This window comes from Anopheles coustani, chromosome 3 (genome assembly GCF_943734705.1).
Source record: "Anopheles coustani chromosome 3, idAnoCousDA_361_x.2, whole genome shotgun sequence".
NCBI classification, from domain to species: domain Eukaryota; kingdom Metazoa; phylum Arthropoda; class Insecta; order Diptera; family Culicidae; genus Anopheles; species Anopheles coustani.
This window is the reverse complement of record NC_071288.1, coordinates 37,610,020-37,637,772: the sequence shown is the minus strand read 5'-3', so window position 1 is coordinate 37,637,772 and position 27,753 is coordinate 37,610,020. Positions and strand designations below refer to the sequence as shown.

General features: G+C 42.3%; 4 protein-coding genes across 5 annotated transcripts in view; 1 reads left to right on the top strand and 3 right to left on the bottom strand.

The window, feature by feature from the left end:
- The window catches only part of LOC131272239 (MICAL-like protein 1), a 42,153-nt gene extending 29,456 nt beyond the window's left edge, over nt 1-12,697 (top strand). The window contains exons 5-11 of one of the 2 annotated variants that reach the window (XM_058273905.1): nt 196-380; nt 2,201-2,262; nt 8,740-11,603; nt 11,680-11,815; nt 11,894-11,965; nt 12,039-12,248; nt 12,335-12,697. In XM_058273905.1, coding sequence (XP_058129888.1) covers nt 196-380; nt 2,201-2,262; nt 8,740-11,603; nt 11,680-11,815; nt 11,894-11,965; nt 12,039-12,248; nt 12,335-12,400 — 3,595 coding nt within the window. In that variant the 3' untranslated portion in view covers nt 12,401-12,697. Of the gene's footprint in view, nt 1-195; nt 381-2,200; nt 2,263-6,998; nt 7,862-8,739; nt 11,604-11,679; nt 11,816-11,893; nt 11,966-12,038; nt 12,249-12,334 lie in introns of those variants that run through there. The other variant, XM_058273906.1, reaches the window with a different exon arrangement.
- The window catches only part of LOC131272249 (lysophospholipase-like protein 1), a 186,943-nt gene that overhangs the window by 3,146 nt on the left and 156,044 nt on the right, over nt 1-27,753 (bottom strand). The window lies entirely within an intron of this gene.
- Nucleotides 17,060-19,511, bottom strand: LOC131260412 (IQ motif and SEC7 domain-containing protein 2-like). Its single transcript, XM_058262126.1, has 2 exons — nt 19,491-19,511; nt 17,060-18,187 (listed from the first exon to the last, which is right to left on the bottom strand). Exons 1-2 carry the CDS (start codon nt 19,509-19,511, stop codon nt 17,147-17,149), a joined length of 1,062 nt encoding a protein of 353 aa, XP_058118109.1. The 3' UTR covers nt 17,060-17,146.
- LOC131272248 (Kv channel-interacting protein 4-like) overlaps nt 19,801-27,753 on the bottom strand; it is a 52,483-nt gene continuing 44,530 nt past the window's right edge. Inside the window, exons 3-6 of the mRNA XM_058273915.1 lie at nt 26,331-26,522; nt 20,374-20,447; nt 20,094-20,306; nt 19,801-20,018 (exon numbers count right to left, since the gene is read on the bottom strand). Of these exons, the coding sequence (XP_058129898.1) occupies nt 19,908-20,018; nt 20,094-20,306; nt 20,374-20,447; nt 26,331-26,522 (590 nt within the window). The 3' untranslated portion in view covers nt 19,801-19,907. The remainder of the gene's footprint in view (nt 20,019-20,093; nt 20,307-20,373; nt 20,448-26,330; nt 26,523-27,753) is intronic.

Below are 27,753 nucleotides of genomic sequence, written 5' to 3'. Positions count from 1 at the left end.
CGTACATATAATTTCTTCGTCTTTTTGGACTACGTTTTATTTTCTTTATTTCTACTTTACGACTTTTATAGCTATCAGCCCCCCCTCTCCCGCTCGACTGGTGTTGTTATTTGTACACTAATGAGTTTTCTCTTTTCTCCAAACACGCGAATTCGCGGGGTTTGTTTGGCTTTCGTGTGCGCGCCCTTCTTGCAGCGATTTTGCCAGCCTCAGCAAGGACAACGTGTACTACAACAATGAACTAGCGTTCACCATCGCGGAGCAACATCTCGGCATACCGTCGCTGCTGGATCCGGCTGATATGGTCAAGTACGAGGTCCCGGATCGATTCTCCATTCTCACCTACCTGTCGCAGTACTACCGAGTGTTCAGCAATCAAGGTAAGGCCCATACTTTTCCCCCCACCCTTCGCTCATGATGGGGTTTAACGTTTGCCGCTATCCGGTTCGCAAACAGTCGACCTAATCACAACCACCATCTTGGCGCGCTGTTCTAGTTCTTGCCCCAAGCAGGCAAGGTTTTTGCACACCACTGGATGGATGTTTTTAGGCCAAACGGTACGGCTGCCTTACCGAGCCGGTATGGTTGGTCACCACTCGATGTTTTTGAGCTGCAGCACCACAGCAAATCGTTCGTCGACGGCCCCATGAGGGATTAACGTACGGTCTCTGACCAAGTGTTCTCTACCGTACCGACCGGTATCTATGACAAAAACCAACGTTCTTTTGATCGTGCTGCAACTGGTGGGGCTAGGTTGGACCTCCGAGAGTGCCTGACAACCACTCTAATGCTCGGTTGGCCGGATGCTTGACACTGATCCGCCATAGCAAATGGTTGTGTGATCGTTGTAAAGTGATAAATTTTACTTCCAAGCCTGCACCGATGCTTAACAACTGGCTTTGCGGTGTCCACAACAAATGGCAGGGAATTGTCATGCATAAACCGCATTATTGCAATTGTTGCTTTAACACGACGTGAAATGGTTGATTCTTTCGTTTGGTGAAAAATACTTCCAACTGAATTACTACCTTTGCCAATCTTGGCCCTGGTGTCCTTGAACCGCGAAGTGTCGTGTCCCGACGTATAACACATTTACTTTTCAGGAATGTGTGTCAGATTTTATTGCACAACTTCATAAACTAGTAATTGCTAGAAAATACATGCTATTGAAAACCTAATCTAACACGTTCCATACCAATAATAACACCATCAATGGACGAGTTTGGCATCTCTTTTACAAACGAAGAAATGCGATAAAGAGGAGCTAGAAAAAAGCATCCAATAATTCAGCTGTAACAGTTAATATTTCTCATTAATCAGCCATTTCGAAAATAACCATATCTTATACATAAAAAGTGTTATGGAGCATTTAAAAAATCTATGTTTAACACGAATAGTAGCGTCATCAATATATGGGTGTCGTGGTACTGAACGTGTTAAGTGAGCAGAATTGTACTCTGTTTTATTTCAATGTTCAACCAAGTAACAATTTTTCAACCAGAGATGATCTAACATTTATATTTAATATTTCATTTAAAAAACTTCATATACAGCAAACTTTAAAATTGAGAATGGGAGATAGTCTGCTAAATGTTTAAAGTATCAACAAAACATTACAAATTGAATTTGAAAAATAAATTATTTGAAACACTGTGTTACTCGTCTTTTGGTTTACAAACAATTGTGACTGGAAAACTGAAATTGCAAAACGTAACATCTGGGTTTTTACATGTGGGTTAAAGTATCTAAGTAAGTTTGAAATATCAAATTTAATGGCAATTTAGGATCCTTTCGAATGAGCAAAATAAAAAATATTTTGGAAAAATTGTTGTCGTTACCTAAATATTTCTCGAACACAAACGTTTGTTGAATAAGTCATAGCAGTGAAAGTTCAGATATTTTTTTCAAGTTAAAAGTTTCAACTCATCATTTTCTTGCGGTTTGAAAACCAATTTGTGATGAAATTGAGTTTTTTTGAGTGACACGAATAACGATTATCATCAACCAAACAGATCATACAACTGACCGAGAAATCCAAGAAGAGGGAATACCGATCGCTTCTACTATTACATCACCCTTTGAAGCTCCCTGTAATGTTGATTAACCGTGTTTTTCTCTCACTTTTCTCCCAACCTATGCATCACCCCTACACTGAATCCCCGGCATCGCCCAACAACCCCACTCCGGCTGCACCTTGAAGAACCTGCAGCGAACAAGAAAGCCTCCGAGAAGGACGCCAAACCCGACGACCTAAACCCGAAGGTAAGCAAATAATGGATGGACCATAAATTACCCAATCGTATCGATCCTTCGTTCGATCGGTCAGAGCAGAGGCAAAAGGCGAACTAGCCCAAGGTTCTAGTGGTGGTCCTGGGGTAGAGTGGCGTGGTGGTGGTGGTGGTGGTGGTGTCGGTGTCGGCCGCATGGTAGTGTTCATCCTTATCCTTACGAGCGCCGCCGCCGTATATCTTGTCGTGTGGTCGAATCCTTTCGATAAATTGCTTCCCACCGTGGGGCAGCGAACGGGGGACGTTCAATGGGATTCCCATGTTTCACCGAGCGAAGGCCATTCCGAAGGCGCGTATGCATACCGTGTCCGATTCTCGAACTTTATTTACTCTCGCTTCATTTGCTAACAAATCACCGGAGAAAATTAACCGCACGTGCTTACCGTCGATAACGCAAATCTTCTTATGGACCGGAGTTAGGGAGTCGGTTTCCACTTTATTTTCTAGACGGTGGGGCAGTGTAAGTAATTCAATGTCTGTGGACTGATGGAGAACGTGTAGAAATTCATGGCTGGTGTTGCGATACTCTTTCCATTCCATGTAAATATATATCTCTCTTGGCATGCATTGTGAAATTCGTTCTAACCTCCCGGCTGATAGGGTTGGGTCGTCTCGTTCTTGTCCGTGCGTTCACTTTAATGTGCGTTTGTTTATCCGGTTCCCGTCGGCCGTTTTTTCCGATGGTTTGCTATCAGTCTATAATATCATCATCATTACCATAATACGGAATGGTGGGCCCTTGTTGCCACGAAGAGATGGGTTTCTAGGTTAACCGCCCGATGCGAATCAGATTGGCAATAGAAGACAATCATAATAGGAAAGAAAAAAACAAAACTACCAACATCGAGCCGTAGCGTGGGCCAAGAAACCCCGCCATACTTGCGGCCGAACAAGCCACGAGCAGCGTGTTCGCTTTATGGGAGAAAACAAAACACACGCCATTTCACTTCGGGAATAGAATATTGGACCGGCGGCGGGGGAATGGTAAAAATGGGCCCGGAGGGAGGAAATGTATAATAATGATGGCAAATTATATGTAGTTCCGCCGACGGATGGCCAAGGGGAAGCTTTTACCCGCAAGCCGCCCCCCGTGGATACGCAGCTTAAATCTGTATAGGGAAAACCATTCGTATTTTTTGTTTACTGTTGTGTCGGTTGTTTTTCTTTTTTATTTTGCGTCGTTCAAAGGTCCCACCGATAGGCTACGGGTATCAATTTCGCGAGCAACGGTGTGCAGTTGACGCGTTCAACTCGGTCATATCGAGATCGGTTCCGTCTGCTTCCGTCGGAACCATGTCGAATGCGTGATGGATGACGTGTGCAACGTGGTGTTTCTGTGTTTGTCCTATTGTTTGTTATGTGTTTTATTTTTCCCTAACCAACCGATCCACGAGGAAAACGCTATGTACACGTGAAAAGAAAGGTTTTTTCAAATGATCTCGTTAATCGGGATTGTTGATCTGCGCAACAGAACACGATAAAAAGATCACGGTGTCTACCCACATAAACGACCGGTTTCAGCAAGTGTGCGTGTAAAGATTTTTTTTTATTTAGCCTGATTTGAATATCGAGCACTTCGAGCATCGATTCCGGTGCCAAATGGTCACTCAAACTCACCGGCATTTATAGGGAAAACTGTATAGCAAAACACCCCCTAGTGTCATGAGCTTGCAGACATTACCCGTAATTGACTTTCCCTTATCGGCACTTTGCATCGGACGTGCTTTGTTCGAAATCACACCAAACCCATCCGCACCGGGAAAATGTTCTCGTCTGACCGAGCAAAGGGCCAGATTTGGTCAGTTTTTTTGTTGTTGGCTGCCGACGATGCGCAGATAATTGTACACCTTGATACACCTTCAAACCTTTCTGCCGAGCACGAAACATTTTTCATTTACCGAAGGTAAATCTCCGGAAATTTCATTCACTCTCGTATAGCGCTGGCATTGAATACAGGAGGGACCGGAAGTTTGTACGCGACATCCGGTGGATGTGAAATGGGAATGTCCGGATTGATCAATCGCGCGCGCAATTCGAAAAGGCAAAAATCTATTGTTTAAACTATCAGTACGTATTCCGAACGGCTTTACGGTTGAATGATTAACTCGATTGAAGGGTTTGAAATATAAACACGAAGCTTTTCGTTGCATGCCCTTTTCTCAATGGTACCATATTGCAACGCACATCACCGGTCCAGAACCGGATCTACCTATGAGTGGACTAAGCGGCGACGAAGTGACCCAAGCTTAAGGGCGAAAAAGAAACGCTTTATATTTTATGCTTTTTTGTTCTTGTTTTATTTTGTTTTTAATGTTTGAATGGATTGGATTTATGGCCATGTTTTATCGAGATAAATTTTAGGCAAACTGTGATTTAAAATATTTGGATCTCTTTTTCTACCATAGAAAAACGTACTAAATTAATTGAAAGAGAGTATTAAACGAGAAGTTTCCAGTATAACATTATTTGCCCGTCTGGGGTTAGGATTTCTTACGTGAATATGATGAATTTCAACATTTCAAGTTATATTTTCAATAACAGGGTAATAGAATGATGTATTTATAAAAATATTTAATTAGAAATCAAATCTGAAACTGAAATCTAATCAGAAATTGCTAAAGAAATCAGAGCGCCTACAAACTAAAGTCTTATTTTAGATTCTTCTCACGATATTTCCCCTGTAGATCAACTAACATTTGTTATAACACATGCACAGGAGATAGATGAAAAATGAAAAATAACACGAAGGATCGTATTTAGAGAAACAAGTGTTAGCATTGGTAGAAAATTCAATGCTGCAAATATTTATCATACAAGCTGTTATACAACAAATATTTCCAACTGTGGGCATTGGCATAGAACCATTAAAAGCACATGGAACTATTTGGAGGGCCCCCGTTTATTCCACCTCTCTGGGCCCGCAATAGATTGATCTGGCTCTGCACCGAATAAACAGATCGCCGTTTTTAAATAACACATGCGATTTCTATCACCTAGAACAAATACGTTAGCAAACAGCGCTGTTCCTTAACACCAAAGCTACCGCGATGTTTACTGTTTACCGAAACTTTACCGCGATTTATTTTCAATATTAAAAAGAAAATGTTATGTTGGAATACATAAAAATTAAGTTGGATGTGTGAAAGTCATGCATCAACATTAGAATTGTTCAACCTTAAGAAATAAATGTGATTGCTAAAGTACGTGACCAATCAAAATGACTGGTCCGGTAGTTCAAGTGTTAAATGTGTTAGTTTACAGCAGATTCCATCTGTAACAAGAAAGTCCATTCAAAATAATAGGGGTTATCATGAAATCGTCGTTTCGTTTTAGCGGTCGCTAAAGGCGCTCATTCGTCGCTAAGGGTGCTCATTTGTTCATTATAATGAACTTTTAGCGACTGAAATGAACAAATGAGCACCTTTAGCGACCGCTAAAACGAAACGACGATTTCATGATAACCCCTAATAATAGCCAAATTATGGCTGATTATGTAAATAATTTAAATTGGTTTAATATTGTTACGTTGTTAGGTTATACTGTCAAGACATATTTAGAATTACCACCTGAACTGATCAGAGCCATATTTTTCGTTTAAATAACCATAGTTTTGGTTACTGTTCTTTACCAATTTGTTATGCTCCATTGAGAAACTGGCAGCTGATGGAACCATACAGGGACGGCAAAGTTCATCGACGTTGTCGTCGTCGTGCTTTGTGCAAACAACTTTGAATATTTACACACATCCACACACATTGCCTCGCGAGCTGACATATGTTTAAATTTTCACTAGCTCTGCAACCTTCCTATGCAACCCGGAAGGCGATGCACAACCATGTTGAAACGTGGAACTTAGCTTAGGCAAATATTGAACTGGTAAACATCAACCCACCCGGCGTTTCCCTCTCACAGCCGGCTCTCTACAGCAGCTCCCTCGCCCTAATTTCTGTCCTTCCCTCAGGCCACGTTAAACATACACATCAACACACCTGAATCATCGGTTCGCGATAAGCGTTTCATCTGAGAGTGAGAAAAATTACCGTTCAGCTAAATGGCTGCGTCTCCGCTCGGTCGAGATTGTACGCTCTGGCCGCAGAGTTAGTCTCTGTCCACTCAGCATCCGGGTGACACTGGCCGTCAGGGTGACAAAAATAGGTTTATAAGTTAAAGATGTGGTGTGGTGAGCTCGTGATGATAGTGAAACAACTGATAAGTGGAAAGGGTTCATCTGCGGGCAATTAATTGAACGCACATGCACAACAAGTATGCACCAGGGTGACTAATCACACAACTAATTCGAACCAAAGGGCTGCCACTAACAACTAACCCCCTCAACCTGTTGTGTTCTCGTTTCTCGCAATGTTGATGATGCGTTCGTTTCTGGGGAATGCTGTTGTGGTTGCGATAAGGAATAAGCATTTGCTCACCGTGTGTTTTCTATTTCTTTCTTTCTTTTCCACTCTTTCATTCTCTTCCCTCTTTCCCCCGTATATGTTTCATATCTGCTGGCGATCTTTATCCGTGCACTACGACATCGCTTTTAATTGCTCAATCCGCATTCCGTTGGATACACACATGTTTTGCATCGATCGCGCACGCCACCACTGGGTGGGTACCATCCCGCAGGAGGAAAACAACAGCCTGGACATAGTCGGACAGTATAAGCCGGAGATCTTCTGCTAGAGAACGCGGGGGCAAGCTGCTGGGCCCCCCCCCATACTATCGCTGCGAGGAAGCGGCGGGATTCTCTGGTGGAAACACAGCGAACAATTTTGAAAGGAGCAAATGAAAAAGTGTGGAAAGAAAACCAAAAAAACCTAAGAACGACAGCACAAACCGAGCATAAGAATTAAGCCTACGTGGTGGACATAGGCGTCACGTGCGAGAAAGATTGACCGGAGAACAACGGGAACATCCCACCCCGGAAAGGTGTTCCGAATAATACGGAGGAAGAAAAATCGAATGTCATTCTCATCCGACGGCCATGAAGCAGTAAAGAAAAGGGGTGATCACTTAAGATAGTAATTTAAACAAATCTCATCCACAAAAAACACATCAGAAGTATTGAAATCAGAATCTCTTCGACGTCGAGAGCGATCCGGGAGCCGTTCGAACAAATCGATAAGAATCAATACCAAAACTGAGCATAAATCTCCACGTTTGTAGTTACTCGTTACTCGATAGTTACTCGTTTTTTTTTTGCGCTAGAATTGTGTGTAATTTAGAAATAAGAGTGTTCGAAGTATACCATTATCATCAGTACGAACAGAACCCCACTACTACTTGTACCGTTTACCACTGTTGGATGTGGCACAAGTGCTTCTAACCATCAAGGAACATATTGAAAACACTACCATAGAACATCATCCTACTCCGCTGGCTTCGTTTTCTTGGGCACAATTTAATTGACCCAAAGAGACGATCGAAAGCGATCCGGGCATCGCGTAGATACGCACGGCTAAATACCGTCGGTCGACGAATCACTGGGCCGCGACGACCGAAAAGCGTAGAGAAAGCAGCGGAATTGGACTGGTTGCTGGTTGCTGCTAGGCGGCCGGAATCTCAAAAGCCAGGTAATATCACCGTGCGACGACAGCCGTTTTTATTCGTAGCCTAGGTACACCGTTTTCACACCGCTGCACGAAAGTGGCAACCATAACTAAAACGATCGTATTCAATCCACCCACCGTAGCTTTGATCGACTTTTCCCGACGCCGCTTTCCATTGGTGCGAAATGAATGAGAAGATAGAAAAAAAACATCCAAAATAACAGTAATCTGTATTGGTCCGGTTGAATTGAGCTGATTTACCGCCGGCCCTCTCCGCTGTAGACACGCTAACGCACGATTAGCGACAATTAATCGCTGCTAATTTTCATCGCCATATTGCTTTCCCGCGTTTGGGCGTATTTTTTTTCGTTTGCTTGCTTCCCTGCCATACCATGTCTTGTATTACCTACCTAATTTTTGTATGTTTCATTATTTTCAATGCTTCTTATCAGTGTATGTCTGTTGTTTTCGTTTTGACTCGGGATGTCTTGATTTTTAAATAATTGATTGGAGAATCCAAGCAATTTTTAAACTAATTTACCATGCTGCATTTATCCTTTGGAATCGATTCTAACCCCAGAAACATAATATTTTAATCCCGACTGTCTTCTAATAGGGGTTATCATGAAATCGTCGTTTCGTTTTAGCGGTCGCTAAAGGCGCTCATTCGTCGCTAAGGGTTCTCATTTGTTCATTATAATGAACTTTTAGCGACTGAAATGAACAAATGAGCACCTTTAGCGACCGCTAAAACGAAACGACGATTTCATGATAACCCCTAATAACCCCTAATAGCCTCAACCTGTTCAGTGAAACGAAAGCTTTCTTTTAGTACTAATTTCGCGCGGTTTCGGATCTACCAACCACTAACACTAACCGCATCGCTTTCCACTAATCCGCAGATGGCCAGCATACCAGCATTCGTGGGCGTACCCAAGCGCGCAACCTGCAACCGTTGTAGTAATCCCATCTTCCTGGCAGAACGGATTAGCTTCGGCGAGAAGAGCTACCACCGATCATGCCTGAAGTGTGCCCGTTGCGGAACCCAGCTAACGGTTGGCAGTTTCTACGAGACGGAAACGGACGGCGAGTACTGCTGCGAAACCTGCCCGGATGAGGAGCTTCAGCTGGCGAAGCGGCGCGAATCGTCTGCCTCGTCCGAGAGCAGCACCCACTCGTCGATTGGTGGCGGCGCCGACCCTGGTGGAGTTCCGGTGGTTTCGACCGGCCTGCCGCGAACCGTCGTACGTAGCAGTAAGCTGCTCGATCGGATCTCGTTCTTTGAGTCGGCACCGCTTAGCGATGAGGAGAAAACGTCCAACCTGGAACGGAAGTCGAGAATGAGCAGCTTTTTGAAGCAAACGCTTGGAAATGACGAACAGGAGGAGCAAGACAAACCGCCGGATCTTCCGGTATTGCCACCGCCGAAACAGAATAGCGTAGATAAGCAGCCAATAACGTCCGCCGCTTCCACTGAACCGGAAGATCCGACGGTCGACGTGGAGGATGAGTTTGAGAAACTTGTTCAAGGCCTCGACGACACTGCTGGCCGGGAGGACATTTCCGAGAAGTCTATTTCAAATGAGTTAGGATTAGAGAATGTAATAACCTCCGCAAGTAGCAACACGCAGGTTCCTTCTGCGGTGTACGAGATCAAAGACCACCCTTCCGAAGAAATTCAACCTTCCGAGTCCATTGAAGAGAGTTTGACGGAGGCAACCAACGTCGTGCTAGTTCCGGCTGACATTAGAAAACAATCCGAGACATCGGTAGAACTGCCGGAGACAGAAAAGCTAAAGGACTCCAGCCTGGAAAGTGATGAAACATTAGATGACACAATAAACACAAATACCGTTATTCAACCAACGACCGAGATCTCACTAGAGACTGTTAAAGATGATCGTAAATGTACCGAAGCGATTATTGAGGAAGAGAAACAATCGTCTCCTACGCCACCGGTGTTGGACTCGGTTCCAGCAAGTGTGACTGAATCTATTGTGCCTGAAGGAAAGGAAAGTACTGATCCTAATCTTTTGCCCAGCCACGAATCTGTGACAAGTACCGAACCGAAGGATTCGACAAACGAACCGATCACTAGCGAAACCCAGGTGTTGCCTGATGATTCTGTATTAAATACTAACCTTAAACAGGTGCCTGAAGAACTTGAAACGAGTAACAAGTTGAAATTGGAATCGGTAGAAGAACCTGTGGAAAGCAGCAAGCCGGCGGAATCCGAAGTGCCTAAGGATGAGAAGAGTGTCAAACCGGCGGTGGTGATTGAACCGAAAAAACAGACTGATGAAGATAATGATGATAATGAAAAGAGGCCAGTGATACAGAGTCCTACGGCCGATGAAGAGCAGTATCCATCCGATCTGAATCCGTTTGGAAATGACGACGAAGAGGATGATGCACCCAGCGGAAAGCTAACGGGAGTACAGAATACAACACCGTCGAAACCTGTTCCTACGGCACGCCACATCAGCACAAATCCTTTCGGCAGTGACGATGACGATGATGATACGCCTCAATCGCCCTCATCGAAACCACCGCGGCCACCTCCACCGAAGGTAAAAACAACCGCTTCGAGTGCAGTGCCGGCGAATCCGTTCGGCGAGGAAGACGACGACGAGCAAGAGGAACCGGCAATCGTGCCGGTGGTTTCAAAGCCCTCTCCACGCCGAACGCCGGTGCCGACGCCAAGGAAAGCGCACGCGTACAACGATTCCGTCAGCTCGCTCGATAACTCGCTCATGTCGAGCAGTCGGTTGAGCAGTTCGAACGTTTCGCTTGCGTCCAGCTTAGAGAGCGGTCCTTCGTCGATGGTTGTGCCGAGGCGCAAGAAGGGTAAGGCACCGGACGTGCCCGTACCACCGAGTGGAGGAGCATCTTCACCGAAGCCTGCTCTAGTCGTGGTGCCATCCGGTGCTGATAAAACGTCTACGGAGAACCTCTCCAATACCAGCGGTAGTGGAACTCTAACGACACCACGTAAGAAGCGGCTGGCACCAGCACCACCACCATCATCATCATCGACCCCGAAGCAATCCTCGCCAGGCTCCCTGGGCGTTAGTGCTACTTCCGCAAGTGGGGGTCTGACGCGGGTACCAAGCCAACGGTTACTTACGCTCGATGCCAGCCTAATGGCCGACGAGCACGATCCATCCGATCCGGTGAGCCGAGCCCCGAGTAACGAATCGGTCGTCTACCGGCGAACCATTGTGCCGCTGGTGCTGGACGAGGACGCCAGTTCGGAATCGCCAGTGCACAACGCCGCCACCAGCAGCGAGCGACAGTGGGAGAAGATGAAGGACAACAAGGAAGCGCAAAACCGCAATCGCCAATCCCAGAGCTCGCCGATTAGCGAAGGCAGCAGTGGCGGAGCTAACGGAAGTTTCGGAAGCCTCTCCATTCTGGCGAACAAATCGTCCCAGGGCAAGTGGAAACGGCGCAAAGGGCCGGCACCCGCGTTGCCAATGCTGATCGCGGCACCACTGCCGGAGCGAAAGCCGATCAAAATGCTTCCCCTGAAGGAGATCCACCAGGAGCTACAGATCATCGAAACCCAGCAGCAGGGCCTGGAGAAGCAGGGCATCGTGCTGGAGAAGATGATCCGGGAGCGGTGCGAGGGGGTCGAGGCCGATGTCGATCTCGACATTCGGCTGCAGACAAACTCGAAGGAGGTGGAAGATCTGATCATGCAGCTGTTCGAGCTAGTGAACGAAAAGAACGAGCTGTTTCGTCGCCAAGCCGAGTTGATGTACTTGTACGTACGCAACCCGTTCTTCTTGTGGAACGATATTTTCACCTATCCTTCTTTTTTCTTGGTTTTCCTTCCTCAGACGACGCATGCATCGGTTGGAACAGGAACAGGCTGATTTGGAGTACGAAATCCGGCTACTGATGGCTCAGCCGGAACGGAACAAAACCGATTCGGACAAGGAAAAGGAAGAGGCATTGATCGCGCGTTTAGTTGAAGTATGTCAAATGGAATTTGTAAATACATTGGTTAAATGTGTTTCCTAATCTGCGATTGATATTACACTTTTTTTATAGATTGTCCAACTCCGGAACGAAGTTGTCGAATGCTTGGAGATGGATCGAATCCGGGAGGCCGAAGAAGACTTGGTAGGCGATCAGTTCCTCCTTTCGAACGGTGCTTAAAACCGTGTTTATAATACTTGCTTGCTCTCCTTTTTAGTCAATTAAGCAGAGCATTGAAGAACGTGCCGCTAGCCAGCAGTCCAAGCATGGCAGCAGCAAGAAAGAATCATCCGCAAACACGTCGGCCACCCTGCCGCTGACCGATGCGGAAAAGCGCGACTCCTCCACGAAGCTCTCGAAAAAGGAAAAGAAAAAGCTCAAGGAAGCAAAGAAGCTGTCCAAATCGAAGAAAATCGACTCGGAAAAGGCATGTAGAGATAGCCGTTGTTTGTGGTATATTAGTGACTGTATCTAATGTGTATGTTTGGTTTTCCAATCTATTTCACTTGATAGGATGCCGATGAAACGGAAAGCAGTGCGATTAAGGAGAAGAAAAAGAAAAGGAAATTTCTTTTCTAAAACTACTACACACACCGTAAGCTATTGAAGTTCTAGGGTTTCGTTGGAGAGAGGTGCACGTTCTGAATGTGTGTGCCGTCGTAGCTGGACTGGTTTACAGTTAATTCTACATTCCTTTAGTGCTGATAATGGTTGTTCCGTCCGTTCAAGCTGTGCAACACAGTGTCTAACAATCGAGCTGGAGGAGCAGAGGTCTTGCAAAGGTCACCGTCTGTACTTTCCGCCACACGTATCGTTGGTTCATATATGGTGCCTATTCGAATATTAGTTTTCTAAATCTAATCGTTCATTGTTTGATTTCTGTAAATGCTTCGATCCTTTTTTTTTGTAACCATAAGTATCACTCACTTCGCTAGACCGTAGATGCCTTTTACAATTGTTTTCACTATCGTCGCATATAATTTGCCCATCCAAGTGTGCCCTTTCAATATTTCATTTCACCCACACACGTCCCCATTCAAATATGCGTGACGTTTGAGTCACTAAATCCGATGAATTAGCCTTTTTATGTTTCATACGGTATGGAAAATTACCCAAAACTGGATAATTCAACGCCGGTAGACGCGACCGTGACTCAAAAAGCAAAGTGCACTTTCTCACGGAAGGCATGTGAATAGTGATAGTTTGAAACGGATATATTTGCTGATAGTATGTTAAGAAATAAAAGAATTATTGAGCTTACTGATTAAGCTAAGTTTACCAACGAAAAGTGACCGAGCGTGTGATCGTAATGTATCCCCTTCTTTTCTTCTTCGGCAACCGATGACATGTGTGGCGCAAGGGGAGCGAATAAAACACAGCATTTCTAACAAATATACACATCAGGATTTATTAAGAACGATATTTTGATTCATTTCATTAGGAAGAATGCTTCAACACATGTTTCGCTTTTTTTTTTTGTCACTGCCAACAATGATTTCATCCATGTTGAATAAAGTATTCTTGAGTCCACATTCAATGCCGCATTTAGGTAAAATCCTGGATATTTCACGTACATTTTTATTTTAAATCCTGCTTACCGGCCCCATACGCCATTCGTTGCTTTCCCTTTACCGGTTCAACCGTCGACCAGTTTGTGTTTTTTTCTTCTTCCTTTATTTTACATCACACCTACAAAGTTTTACAAAAAGAACGCACATCACCGTATCATGTTGATGGTTCTAGTTTCTACCGCTTTATCAGAAGTGATCGTTCGAGGGCGGTTTGTTTTGCTTCGTTTACACTTAATCACCTTCTTTTAGGGAATACATTCAGAATGAGACGGGGGAGCTTTAGGGAGGGATCATTCGGGAAAAAGTAGCATTGTTGCATTTCATTCAACCCCTAGGAATTCGGGTGCTTTCCAGAAGAGAGCCTTCTTTGAATCGCTGCTGAACAAGATCCATTAAAGAAATCCTTACGATTATGTTATTGTTAGGTTCATTTGTTTTCATTTCCTAATTCCTCAAATCTATCCGTTTTTCGTCGCGAGTTGTTGTCTTGTATTCTCTACCCGACCCACGGCAATAATAATCTACACCCATACAAATTATACATCTAGATCAACAATTAGACACTATGATATCGTTGCTTTAGTTTTGCCTTAGGTATTTTCGATTTGCTACCAACGCCACCATCGTTGAATACGTTGGAGTTTGAGATTTTTGTTTTTAAGTATAAACGGTTTATCTTCACGCACTAACGGATTTGGTTTTTTGTTTGTTTGTAGTTAACATTTTCACCGCTCTAGCCACACTACAGGATTCGAATAAATGTCAACACCTAGAACGATTTTTTTTGTTCATTTTTTTATATAGATATATATTCTTTTAGGTTAAATTGTCTCGTTTTAACAGTATTACACTTGCTACGAAAGGTTTACGCGTTCGCTTTCGGGGGCCGAGGTCAATATTATTGGCGTCGCAATGTTTGATAGCGCAATGCTTTTCGTAACGTCTATTTTAACCCCAACTTTGTAGCTCTGTTCCATGTAATATTTGCTGTTCACTAGACACTTACGGTAACCAGAAACGAGTTAAATGGGTTTGGGAGATATTTTCACATCAACACGCTTCCTATAGTCCTGCTGTACGTGTGCCCGGACAATCCATGCACAGTACAGTGCTCATCTAAGCCCTGGTCTATTATTTCCAAATTATCGTTCGGTTAGGTTTGGATTGAATGTTTGCTGATATTAATTTTTGCCTCGTTCTCAAATATGTAACACTCTATATACGCAAATACAAATAATCTATGATCCAGTAACATTTGCGCGCCATGCCCTTTTTCAAATATAATGGAAGAAATGTTAACGGCTCTGAACGTGTTCGGGTTCTTTTTAATGTATCTCGTACAAACATTGAATTATCGGAAAACGTTTTTTTTTAAATTCTGCTATTTATTGTTTCGCGTGGGTATGCGTTTGAAATGCTCCCTTCCTCTACCTATTTGAACTATGGCTTTATTTTGCATTTTTATTTTTTTATTATTTGCATTCCACGTATTATTATTATTATCACCTAGGTATAGTGTTTACTTATTTGATCGTTTTGAGTCCCTCGAGATAGCAAAAGTTGTATTGGTTTTGAAATCTTTCTTTTCTCTGCGTTCCTTGGGAAATGTGACCCCTTCGTTTGGCCCGTGTCGGCAGAACGGGAACGCCTTTAACCTGACGAATGGTGACGATAGTTGATGTTTACGTGTGTACCACGAATTATGGTTTATTTCTTCTAACATTTCATATGCGGTTCGTTCAAATCCAGCAAAATATTCTATACATGACGCTTTCTTTCTTATGGTAAGAACTGGGGTTTTTTCTTCGCTCCATTCCTATCGGGATCCTCCAGCATGTGTCCGGTAACGGAAAATGTGGATGCGGAACAAGGAAAATTTAACTGCATTCGACGCCTAGACACTGGTGGTCCAGAGAATTATTTTCTAGAGCTTGTCAACAAGTACGTAACAATAAACTCCGGGTGTAGGTAAAGTCACACTTGGGAGCAGGAAACTAGATTTTTGATTTTCTTTCTCCTCGATATTCATAGAAACCCCGAGAAAAATTATCCCTTGGCAGCGAGAGTTAAGTTAACTGGACGCTGTATTGTGACCAGACTGCTCGGGGACGTTTGCGTTCAGTTTGATTTTTGCGTGTTTTTCGATTTCTCAGCCACCAGTTTTGGCTAATGTACTCTATCGTAACAGATCGTGTTAAACCTACAATTAGGAGTCAAAATCAGGAAGGCACATAAGTGGACTTGTGGGAACTTTAACATCTAGCTCTCTCCACCTCGCTCACTCTCTCTCTCTCTCTATCTCTCTATCCATCTCTCTGTTTTTTTTAACGCCATTGCCGTTGCTTCTTTGTCGATTTGCTTCATGCGCTGCGAAAAGACTATGTTTCAACGATTTAGAATATCTTGGTTTTGTTTCACTTGAACTTTTCCTTTCACCCACTTATAACGCTGCTAGCATATGACCCTTTGAGGAACTGATTGGTTTAGTACGGGGTGTGAAATAAAAAACGTGAAAACATCTGCGTTCACTATAAAAATGGTACAATCGTTACCCTACCGTCCCGGCCTACTGCGATCGACTAGATATGACCGTTGGTTCCAATGTTTGCCTCGAGGTCCTTCGGTGTGCGAAGGAACCTCCAATATGTATAAGCTAATTCGGTGAGATTTGCAATCTCCTCTAAGTTCGTTCTACACACGTATTGCAATTTTTTGTTGCTGTTTCATTACATTTGCGATGAAATGTGTTCCTGTTTGTCGGTTTGTGGGTTGCAAGATACAAGAGGATCTCTGCCTCGGTGAGTCCTGTAGTTGTTTCGGTCTTCCGATTAATTCTCTAACCGGTACAAATGTTTTATGCTGTTGATTGGAAAATTTATATCGGACTTGAATTCGTAAGGAGAATCAAGAAGCAGAGAAAACATGGTTGAATTTAGTTTTCTAAAGCCACTTACTACATGAGTCAGTAAATTTGTAACCTAGAAAAGAATATATAAACAACAGAAGACACTACAATGAAGTAGATAACCGCTCTGTCACAAGATTACAATTGGTGCACGCTTTCAAATTTTGTTTCTCGCATTTTTCAAATAACTTTGTATTACATGCAACACCATTCAAAGTATATTTGATTTCAAATCATATACAACAAAATATAAGTACAGGTTTTTTAAACACCGGAAAAAGGAATATAACCATATGCAATATTTTAATAAAAAGGGCTCCAGACAAATTGAACAAAAAGCAACTTGAAATGTTTTTTAGCATCATCCAGACAAGTTTTCTTCAGCACAAGCATCCTCTTCTTTTTCCTAACTTGAAGGACTTCTATGGGTGTAACACACCGCGATAGAGTGATATGAGGGGAATTTCAACTCAAAAATATCGTTGAAATACTCAGAGTAAAGGAAGGAAGCAGTGAAAAATTTTGAGCAGACTAAAAAAAGGGTTCTCGGTTAATTAGTGTGTGGCGATTGTAATATGTAGCTACATGTCTTTTAAACCAAACCATATTCCAAAATATATGATTCCGTGTTCGTGGAAGATCAGCACAAATGATCATTTGCTAGGGAGCCATCCGTAATCGTTAATCTTACCCATTAATAAACGTTCAAGAAAGTTGCCTACATGTCGCGAAAATATAATCTTCTTTTTAACAGTTTTCTTTTTTATGCCGCGTTCCACAATCCGTTGTCGAACGACCAGAGAACCGTCGGCCCGATCCACCGCCGGTACCGATCTACGTCGCCGTATCTCAGTAGGACAGGCCCTGCTTGGTCACCGTATACCAAGCCTTCACCTTCACCAGCGTGGGCGTCGGAATGTCCGGCTTGGGTGTCGCCTGCGCACCCTGGCAGCAGTTCAGCTCGGTCGGTCGCGGATGGCCACCGGGGCCGGCGCCACAGCACGAACCGGGTGGAGACATTGGCGAGGAAATCACCGCAATCCGACCGGCCGGTTGCGGGTGGTAGTGATGGTGCAGGTGGCACTGGTGGGAAGATGTCGTCGAGGGGGACACGGACAGCTGGCCCAGGTAGGACGTTCCGCCGTTGCACGGTGGGAGGACGAGCGAGAGCGTCTGTGGAGGGTGACACGCCGACGCGACCGGCAGTCCGGGTGCTGTTGAGTGTTGGGTCGCTGGTGGCGGTGGGGGTGGCGGAGGCGGTGGAGGTGGTGCATAGAACGAGCTCTGGCCGAGCCGCAGCGTGGTCAGCTGCAGTGGCTGCAGGGGTTGCTGCGAGGCCTGGTAGGTGTCTTGCAGCGGAATGTGGTAGTGCTTGAGCGACGGTTGACTCTGCTGCTGCGGCGTTGCTGCGAAGGCCGAGATGGCTGCCGAAGGCTGACCCGGCTGCTGCTGATGCTGCTGGGGGAGGTGATGATGGTGGTGGTGGTGGTAGTGGTTGTGATGTCGAGCGACGCTCGTCTTCGCCCGCCCGTTAGCCACTATCGATTGTTTGGCCGTGCGGGATGCTCGAGGTGCCTTCGAAGGGTTGCTGGTGGTTGTGGCGGTTGTAGCTGGCGTGCCGGTAGTGGTGGGCACGTTCGAGCACGAACCAGCACTAGTAGTGCCGGCTTTCGGTGGTGTTTGCGTTTTTGCGCTTCCGGTGGCGGTGGCAATCTTTCCCGTTCCAGGGCGACCCTTGCTGGCGGCGGTCGTTGTCGGGCCGTTCGATGTGTCGGATTTCAGTACTGTGTCCGCATCCGGCCGGGGACCGATAGGGAGCCGACCAACAATGTTGCGCAAACGATGGTGGGAAAAGAAGCGGTAGAAAAAGCCATGAAATTTCAGTGAAATCTAAATCCGTATCCAAGCGCTACGGAGCTCAAGCCAAAGCTTCGCCTCCTTCGCAAGAGCTCTGCTGGCCAAAAGCAACCGATGGGATGGTTTGCTTTTGGCTTCGCTGCGGGTTTTGGTAACACCACAACCGACAGCGATGGATAATCACTGTTTCACTTATTCATATCAGTGTGCAAAGGGAAACTGGAAGGAAACATTACTCATAAATTAAAATTGTTTTGTAAAAAAAAAGTATCAAAGCCGGTTCCCTCTATATCAAAGGGGTTTGGCTGCTGGAAGTTGTTGCGTTGCAAATAAAACGTGTTCAAAGGATGGAGATCTCTAAAATTACAGTTAGTTTGTTAGTTCAAAATTAGATTTTTTTCCGACACCAACCTCTAACGATAAAGACTTCTAAAATAAAGACTGTCAGACACCACCGTAAAGTTCCATATGTTAATGAAAATCAGTTGTAAAAATTATGCAAAACTAATAATGCTCTTCAAATGAACTGAAGCACTAATTTTATTTTGAAATTGATCACTTAGTTACATATACTAGAATCCCATGATCTACGTCTTTTGAAATTGACTTTTGTAAATCAACAACTTATTTGTAATTTTGTGCTATAGAAATGAGACACAAGAGTATCACTGTTGTATTTTGTATACTAACAAAATACATTGAAATGTTTCAATTAATCGTATCGTTTTTTATTAGAATATTAATTTTAGATTTAAGATAAAATAACACTGTTTTTCTAGTTATACAACGTTCTAGTAACATAAAGTTTAAAAAAAATTATGATTTGAAGTCATGAGGAACAGTTAAACTTTTTTTACAAACAAATAATCAAACAATAATTTAAATTGTGAAGTACACTACAAGGGTTTTTACAGGAAATTATCAACAAATAGCAGAAAAAAACTGTACCATAAGAATTTGAGTGCACACTCCTATAACTCAATATATTGTTAGAAAATGTCTTCATGCGTACAAACGAATTAGGTTTTTTTATGAAACAGTACGTAAGCACTAAAAATCTCACATAATCGAATGTTATCTTTCTAAAGAAGGCATTCATTTTTACATTTATACGAATTTAGCAAAGCGTCTGATATAAAAAAGTATGATAATTCTTTAAGTCTCAGGTTCGTACAATTTGTTAGTTTTTGGCTAATATTACAGGACAAAATAATAAGTCCTGATAGTGTAAGGTAATGATATCAATAGTTTAAAAAATTTAGTTAACCAAGCTTATGTTTACGGTTAGCCAATTTTGGAACATACAGACCTCAACACGCTTAACAAATAAAACTACCTTATACGTAATATCTTTCATTACAACGAGGGTTGACCGAGACGAAACCGAAATGAAACAAACAACCAATTTGTTAAAAAAACGTAATTCTGTACAACAGAAATTTATTCCACGCATTAATAGGCCCTAGCGTCCGATTTAGAAATAATTAAACAAAAACTTATTACACGATTAATTACATTACGGCGGACAACCGTTTGGTGTTGTTACCGAATTGGTAGATCCGCCTACCCCTTTCCCTCCCCCACCACCCTCCCGCTCCGCGTACTTACTTGCCGTTTGCAAGCTGCTCTCGTTGGAGTTGCCGTTGCTGCTGTCCCCCTTCCGGTCCGGGGTGTCCGCCTCCGAGTCTTCTCCGCCGTCGCTACCCCGCCGCTCGAGCACGTAGTCCGGCAGCGAGTGGAACTTCTCCAGAGGTCATATGGTCGAGTCGAACACGCCCATCGAGCTCGAGATGAGCTGATCCTTCCGGCAGCAGTCCAGGAACTCTTCGATCGTTATCACTCCGTCGCCGTTGGTATCCATTTTCTGATTCGGGTGAAATCATACGTTTTCGTTAGGCTTTGCACACTGTATCTTTCTGCCCGGACGGGGTCGACTCACCTGAAAGATGTTGTCCACTTTGCTCTTGATGTTCACCTCGTCGGTGCCTCCGTCGTCGCGGGCTCCCATCAGCTCGTAGATGGCCGTCACGATGTCCGTCATTTCTTCGCGCGTGATCTTCCCGTCGTGGTTGATGTCGTACAGCGAGAAGGTCCAGCACAGTTTCTCCTCGAGCGTACCCCGCGAGAGTATCGAAAGGCCCTGCACAAAGTTCTGTGTGTTGAAGCGAGAAGGTAAAATTATCCCTGGTCCCATTTATAATCTTAGATTTTGTGTTTACCTCAAAACTAAGAATGCCTGTATGTTCCTTGTCTAAAGTGTTGAACACGTAGTGTGCATAAAGTCCTGTATTCGCTGCAATATAAAGCAAAACATTGTTGAATCGTAATGTTGTGGCTTTTATTGCGTATACTACCATACAATTCTTATTACATAAATAAATTTCCTAAACATAGAAATCATTTACTTTAAAATTAAATTAGCTTGTTAATTGTTTCAATGTTCAATGCGTTTCAGGGTTCGTTTATACACCCTGTATGTCATAATCTTTACAAAAAATGCTTGCAACTTTTTCCCACTATATTTTCTTTAATTTTTTCATATTCCCTGTGACATGTTTTCAACAGAAGTTTTACAAATATATTGTTCTTTTTTTACCTTAAACTCTTCTCCAAATGAAACCCTTTTCATCGTTTCATGGAACAGCTGGGGCAAAAACGGCTGAGGTTAAAAAGTTTGCTTGGAATCGTTTATCGATCCTATGACGTTGCCATAAAACAAAGAATCGATTTCAATCTGCCCATTTGATCGTCATTTACTGCAACCGAATGCCTCTCCGGTGCAAACATTTTTCAACTCGACCAACATTCGGGCATTCGTATTGGAGATGTTTAATGGACTGCAACAACAACAGCCGAAATGGATGGATTTCATAGTGAAATTGTGTGCTCTCGTCAATGGGGTGAAAAACTTTTAATTTCGCCTCGAGCGTAAAGTGCACTGAAAACTGGTACAAATGTACTTAATTTTTATTTTTATTTGTGAAACTGTATGAGCTTCGTTATAGAGAAGGGCAATAAGAACATACTTTATGAGCTGCGTTAAAAACGAGTCTATTACAACATGTACGATGGTGGGGCGATTGTTTTTATACGAATGTTTTTATACCTCTTTCAATAGTGTGTATTGCCTGTATTGTTTTTATACCTCTTTCAATAGTGTGTAACAATGGGTTTGTACTATTTTACTTCGTAATTTCCAAACAAGGTTTTAAAATACGTTGATTGAAAAAATTGAAAAATGATTGATAGTTCTCATTTATTCGCACTTTCATTTCATACATAACAAAACGGAAATACATAAAATTAGTCCGAAATTAATTGCTGTTATATTTATTTGAAGGGTGCCACATTTCCTTCGTTTCATTTTATGAAGCAGTAGCATGAATAACTCTTTGCGATCGTCTCTTATTTAAATCCCATTGTTAAGCCCCGTATTTCTTGTACAAGAGAAAAGAATGCATTTTCATGAAAAATTATGATCACAAACGATAACATTCGCATGCATTTATTATTCAGTTAATACGGTTCTGCGTGGATACTGAATTTCCTGTGGCATTTCCACGTTCTTCGTTCTCGAGCGGTGACACGAAAAAAACATCGTATTGTTCTGTTACTGCTTTCCCCATTCGCCATTCCATTCTTGTATTTAGTGTACTAGTGAGGTTTTTTTAAGAGATCACTGATAAATTTTCATTTTTTTTGTTTGTATTTATACATGTATGATTTTTAGAAGTTGCATGAGCTTAACATTTTTGAACTGATAGCTTTTGTATCTTCCTTTGTCTTTTCACTTTATGTTTGAAGTTTTTAAATTACATTTTTCTAATATCGTACCACCAGTAAGAGTTAATTAGGGTAACTGTACCAATAGTGGTGCACTTAGTACTGTAAATACCAAATAGGTGTAATTTATGAGTGTTAAGAACACAATATTCTACATATTTGAATCAATTATGATCGAAACATGACTTTTCTTCTGAAAAACATCAATTTTAACCGTAAACCATACAAAATACACGAAATAAAGCGTATTTTTCTTCCTAGTCGGTTGCTCCTATTATGGTGGTATGGTTCCTATAGTTGTGGTATCGTGTTCCTATAGTGGTTGTAGTACGAAAAACTTGAATATATTTTGACTATTACTGATTTTTTAAGCATATTTCAAACAGAACCGTAAAATACTCCCTGACCAATGCGTTGTCATTGAAAAGACTGTATTGTTTTACCGAAATATGTCCAATTTTAATTCTTAAAAAATGTTCTGAATATTACAGCTAAAACTGTAGTACATGCTTTATAGCGCATCCTTCGCCCACTTTCTTTTTTGTTTCCTCTGCTTCTCCTGCTGAGCCTTCTTTCCAGTTCCGCTTTGTTTATTTTGTAGAAACAGAATAAAATCACTAAATTTACCTGATTATATTGGCCAAAACCGGAATAAAACTAAAATATACTTGTGAAAAAATCTATGGCTACCATAGGAACAACTTGGGTTTTTGTGCCTATAGTGGCACTATAGTAAAAACTATAAAAATATAATAAAGTTATGCTAAAATGCACTAAGTTCGTATAAATCAATTATATTGGAGTATGTAAGTAGCAAAATCATATGGGTTTAATGATTTTGTAGTGATTTCTAGCCTCAAGAAAATCATGATATCCGTTATAGATTCTTAAGGAATGCAGCATGTTGGAACAACCTGTTTAGAAAATATGAATTTTGGAGCTTATATATTACGGAATGAGATGGTTCATCTTTTTAACACTCCGCAGAAGATCAAAGAACATTTCATAGAAGAACAAATAACTCCATTGTATATATATCGGCGTAGAGCTAGGATTTTATTCCACTACAACCACTATTGGTACTAGCTCCACTATGGGTGCACTTACCCTAGTTATAATTTTTTCGATCCGCACCAAATTTGCTTGATAAACATACGGTTTAAACTTTCACGACCACTTGAGACCAATTTTGTTTGACCCAGTTCCTGCCGTGAAATGCAACAAAATGTAATCGATTACAACAACAAGCTTTTTAACTAAGATGGGTGTTAAACAAGACCCCAATTTCATCGAGGTACTTCATATCGATTTCTCACGAGCAAATTATTCGCAACTGGCGCAAGTACAAGTAAAACTTTCTCAAAACGGGCCGCTCTAAACTGCTTCGTCACCGAATTGCTGTGAATGGCAAAACTTTTCTGCAAAGCATCCCTGGCCCGTGCCGATGCAGCTATATGAGCTCGGCGTTTTCGTCTAACAACTTGTCACAGCATGGGGAGGTGGGAAGGCGTGGAGGGGTAGGCACATTTTCGGTTCGAAAAATTGTGGCAAAATAACGAGCGCTGGACCAACGAGGAGGGGGGAAGGACAGGTTTGATGTGAAATCGAAAGAAACTTGCACGCGGAAATTTCACCGGCAAAAGGCACCGCAAGGATGGCAGCGTTCGCCGGTGATGGTAGAGGTGGCCCAATTCCATCCGTTTCTGTGCCTTCTGGGGCCGTTTGTAATGTTGATGTTGATTTTCATGTAAATTGACTGTTTCACTGCAAGTCGCCCATCGGTGTTCTGTGCAATGCGCGTGCCTTCCGTTAAGGCTCGTTTCCCGAGCGATGTAACTTTGTTTCGAAATGCTCTACAGTGGGTCGCATATTTTTATGTCATCGACTGACTGTGTTCGAAGAAGCGTTTAGTAATAAAATATGTTTAACGTCAGTGTGGTACACGTTTGACAAATATCAGTATTTACGAAAAAAAATCTAACGGAGTAACAGATTTAAAAAAAACCATTCTTTTCTTCTTCTGAAATATAATTCTATCCAAATAAATATTTGTAGTTTTTTACACAAATTGTAGACTACGTATTCAATTCAAACATGAAAAGAAATTTTGGGATAAAATTGGTTACTGAAATGCACTGTTGAAATGCAATTTAAATTTCAAAAGATTTTAACAGTTCCATCCACCCTCTTTTATTTCATTCTATACAATTTTGCTTGTACACTTCGTTATTTCATCAAAACAAACCCCTCATGAAAACACCGCATAGACATATTTCCACTGTCCTTCTTCTACCGGCAATGTCCTTCTTTAAGCGAGTGCCTCCCTTTGGACCAGCTCGGGTAGGAAAATCCAATCTTTGTGCAAAACTGCAGGCGACCGAAACGAACGAACTGCAGTTGTTATGTCACGGCGCAGTCACCGCGGGCCAATCAAATAAATCATCGTGGAGGTGGACTGATTAAAAAGCTCTTCGGTCGTGTTTTTTCTCGTTCCTATTTTTTCGTGTCGGCACGAAAGGAAATATCTGCTGGATTATAAAAGAAAAGAGGAACCATTCGGCTGCCCGATCCTTACCGGGAGGCAGGACAGATGTCGTACGGTCAAGATCGAGTCAAATCGAGTGCCCATCCAGACGGATGAGAATTTATCGCATGAAAATGGGCCTTCCCAAAACGACGACAACGACCATGTCAGGATAAATCACATCCCTTCGCCGGGTTCAGGTTCGTCGTTGCTGTGGTTTTGACCCGGACGGAAAAGATGGATTGAAGAGGGTTTGTCATGCTGAACGACACAATTTTTAACATGTCATCTGTGTTTTAGTACTACTCGATGTTGCGATACAACCTTGCATGAGGATTTGCAATTCGTTTTGACTGATTTCGAAGAAAAAAAGATCCTCCTTTATTTAGATTGATGTAGGATACCCTCTGCATTCGCATATTTTGTCTGCGAAATGCTTTACTTAATGGACAAGTAATCTTCTGAACTTCAATTAATCCCCCAAATCCGAGAAAGAGAACTGTACCCATGATCCTTTATAATTTTTTGCTGTGTCCCTTGTAAGCCAGGTTGATCCTGATGGAATCTCTCAGTTGCCTTGCATTGACTCAAGATAGTCTTGATGAGTAAAAACAAAAGTTATCAAATGTTATTGCTACTTGACCGAACTATATGTTATATCGTAAGAACATAGCTATAGCGGAAAACGGAGCAAAAATGTAACTAGATAGTTGTTCACAATTGGTGTTATTTGAAACAGTTTAAATTATATTTTCATTCCCATATTTCATACATCCCAAGTCAATTTACCTGCAATTCCTTAAATGCTTCTGATTAAATGAGGTGCAACTTTTTAATTCTGAAGAATTTGCAGTTGCATGAAGTAAATACGGAACTAAACGAAAACTAACAGAATTGGTTGAATAAAAAGCTGAAAATGGGAGGTAAAACTCATTTGTTTATACACATAAACAATGAACCATCGTTCAAACTATACTATTATAAAAGTAAAAGATTTCTAGCAGTTACATGAAAATATTAATCTCGCTTAAAGGGTTCATATTGCCCGACAATCCCTAATTTTTTTATTCACAGCCGTTAAAACAAAACAACACATCAAGAGTGCATCCCATGGGATGAAACTCTCGACTGGATTCTTATCAGTCTTCCCACGGCATCAACAATTTCGCCCGTTAAACAAACAGTAGCTTCGGCCGGGAAACATATCGTCCGAGCAACTATTTTCCAACCCAGGCCAGCGCTCGGGGCACAAATGTTTTTTTAAATATATTGTAACAACTTGAGACCGTTCCCACGCTTGCCATCATATAAACGCCTTCGGGAACGGTCCGTTAAAATGGATCGAAGAAAAACAGACACCCCAGCATTCTCCTACTCACTCTCGAGAGAAAGTTAATTGTATTTGCAGATCGAAAGAATTTTCATCGGAAAAACTCTTCCACAATCCCTTGCTTCTAACCCACCCTAGCTCCACAGTGTAGAAACAATTCCTCAGCAAAACCACCCCGAAATGTGACACAACGAGCCGTCAATTATGTGTCATCTAAGTTGCTCGGTTCGTACCATTCTTCGAACCGCTTTCCCGGAGGTCTCACGGGAAATCGGGCGAGGTGATACGTTCAGAGCACGAACGTTCCCCGAGTTTGGGGAACTTCTTCTTGCTTAAATTTGTCCCGCAAGCCCCCGCAAAAATCGACCCGAGCGCTGCTGTCAAACAGTGTGTTGTGTCAAATAAGTGTCAAACCATGAAAACAACTGCAGATGAATGACAGCAATTCATTCCGCCCGCGTTCAGCACCATTGCCCCAAGGGCGTTGTTGTACGGAAATGTTTATTATCTCTCCTTCGGCTTAAAACGATCCTACTTACCTCCTTGAGGGAAAAACTGTGAGTAGATGAATTTGAACGTTTCCTCCCGGATGATGCCGGCCGGACATTCTGCCTTGAAGCCCCGGTAGATCCGCTTGATTTCCGCCTCGGTGAAGCGTGTCGCCTCGCACAGGGCCGCTATCGACTCCGGTCGGTACTTCGGCGGGGACACGATCTCCTCCAGCTCACAGTCTAGATATGTAGACGTAAACAATATGGAACCACATTAATACAATCTATGGGTAGGTGGAACGTTGATTGGCTTTTTGTAGGACAATAAATTTTGAACATCTCAGCAATAGTCACTAAAATTATAACCAACTGACGTTTTCGACGTAGTACATTTTGAATTCAAGAAACTTTAGCAGAAATTATCAAACTGTTTGGGAATCATATGTAAAAAACTAACTCAACTGTACCTATAAAAATGCTTATTTTGTCTTTAACATACGAGACTAAACGCTTGCGACTCATCATCTTGACTGATTACTTGGAACTAAAACGTTGTTCTGCTGTCCGATTCGTCACCAACGCTTTATTCTAATCGCGTTCGGGCCAGATTCTGCTTTAACTATTCGATGAAACGTTTTGCCCCATGATAATCACAAATCGGGGTCGGCAAAGTTCAGTGCATTGGCTCGTGCACATTCCTGACTGAGACGCAGCTATTTCTAACAACTCTGAATGATGTCAACTCATCTCAACTTCTTATTATGTGCAAACTGGGCAAACTGCTCAAAGTGTAATCAATAAAAATGTCTCAAAATTGAGAACTATAAAAAATATGTGCACGTACTAATGTCACGAAAAACAGTTAAACTATTTCAATATTCAATGAACTAAACATAATACGAGAGTGGTGTAGGCACCAAAAATGGTGTAGACGAGCCCAAGTGAAAATGCTCATTAATGCAATTATAATACAAGGTAGACTGTTTATTATACGGTTCTGAGTAAATCTAGACCCAATAATCACTCGTTATCCGTACAAATTGGATTGGTTGACTAAATCGTTGGAAAAGACTTAGCTGTCATGTGCAAGGTTCAGCCTTATTGGGCTCAGCATATTCGAATGTGGAAAAAACCGACTGCATCTCATCGATAATGTTATGAATGTTGAAAGCAAAATTCAATTTCCATCATTTAACATAACATTTTATTCGACATTTTTTTCTCTTTTGCATCACTTCTTTTTCATGACAAAATTTAAAAATGTATGTATTGATGATTTGTAGAATCAAAATTTAGTTTCTATCATTTGTGTAATTTGTAAAAAGATAATCTATTCTATAAAAGATTATTGAATTAGAGAATATTAAGTTTATCAATTTAAATACGTCATTCACGTTCAGAGGAAAAAACCGCAAGAATAATAGATTTGTTATTCTTTTGAAAAATACGGGAGAGTTCTGATGGTTCACTA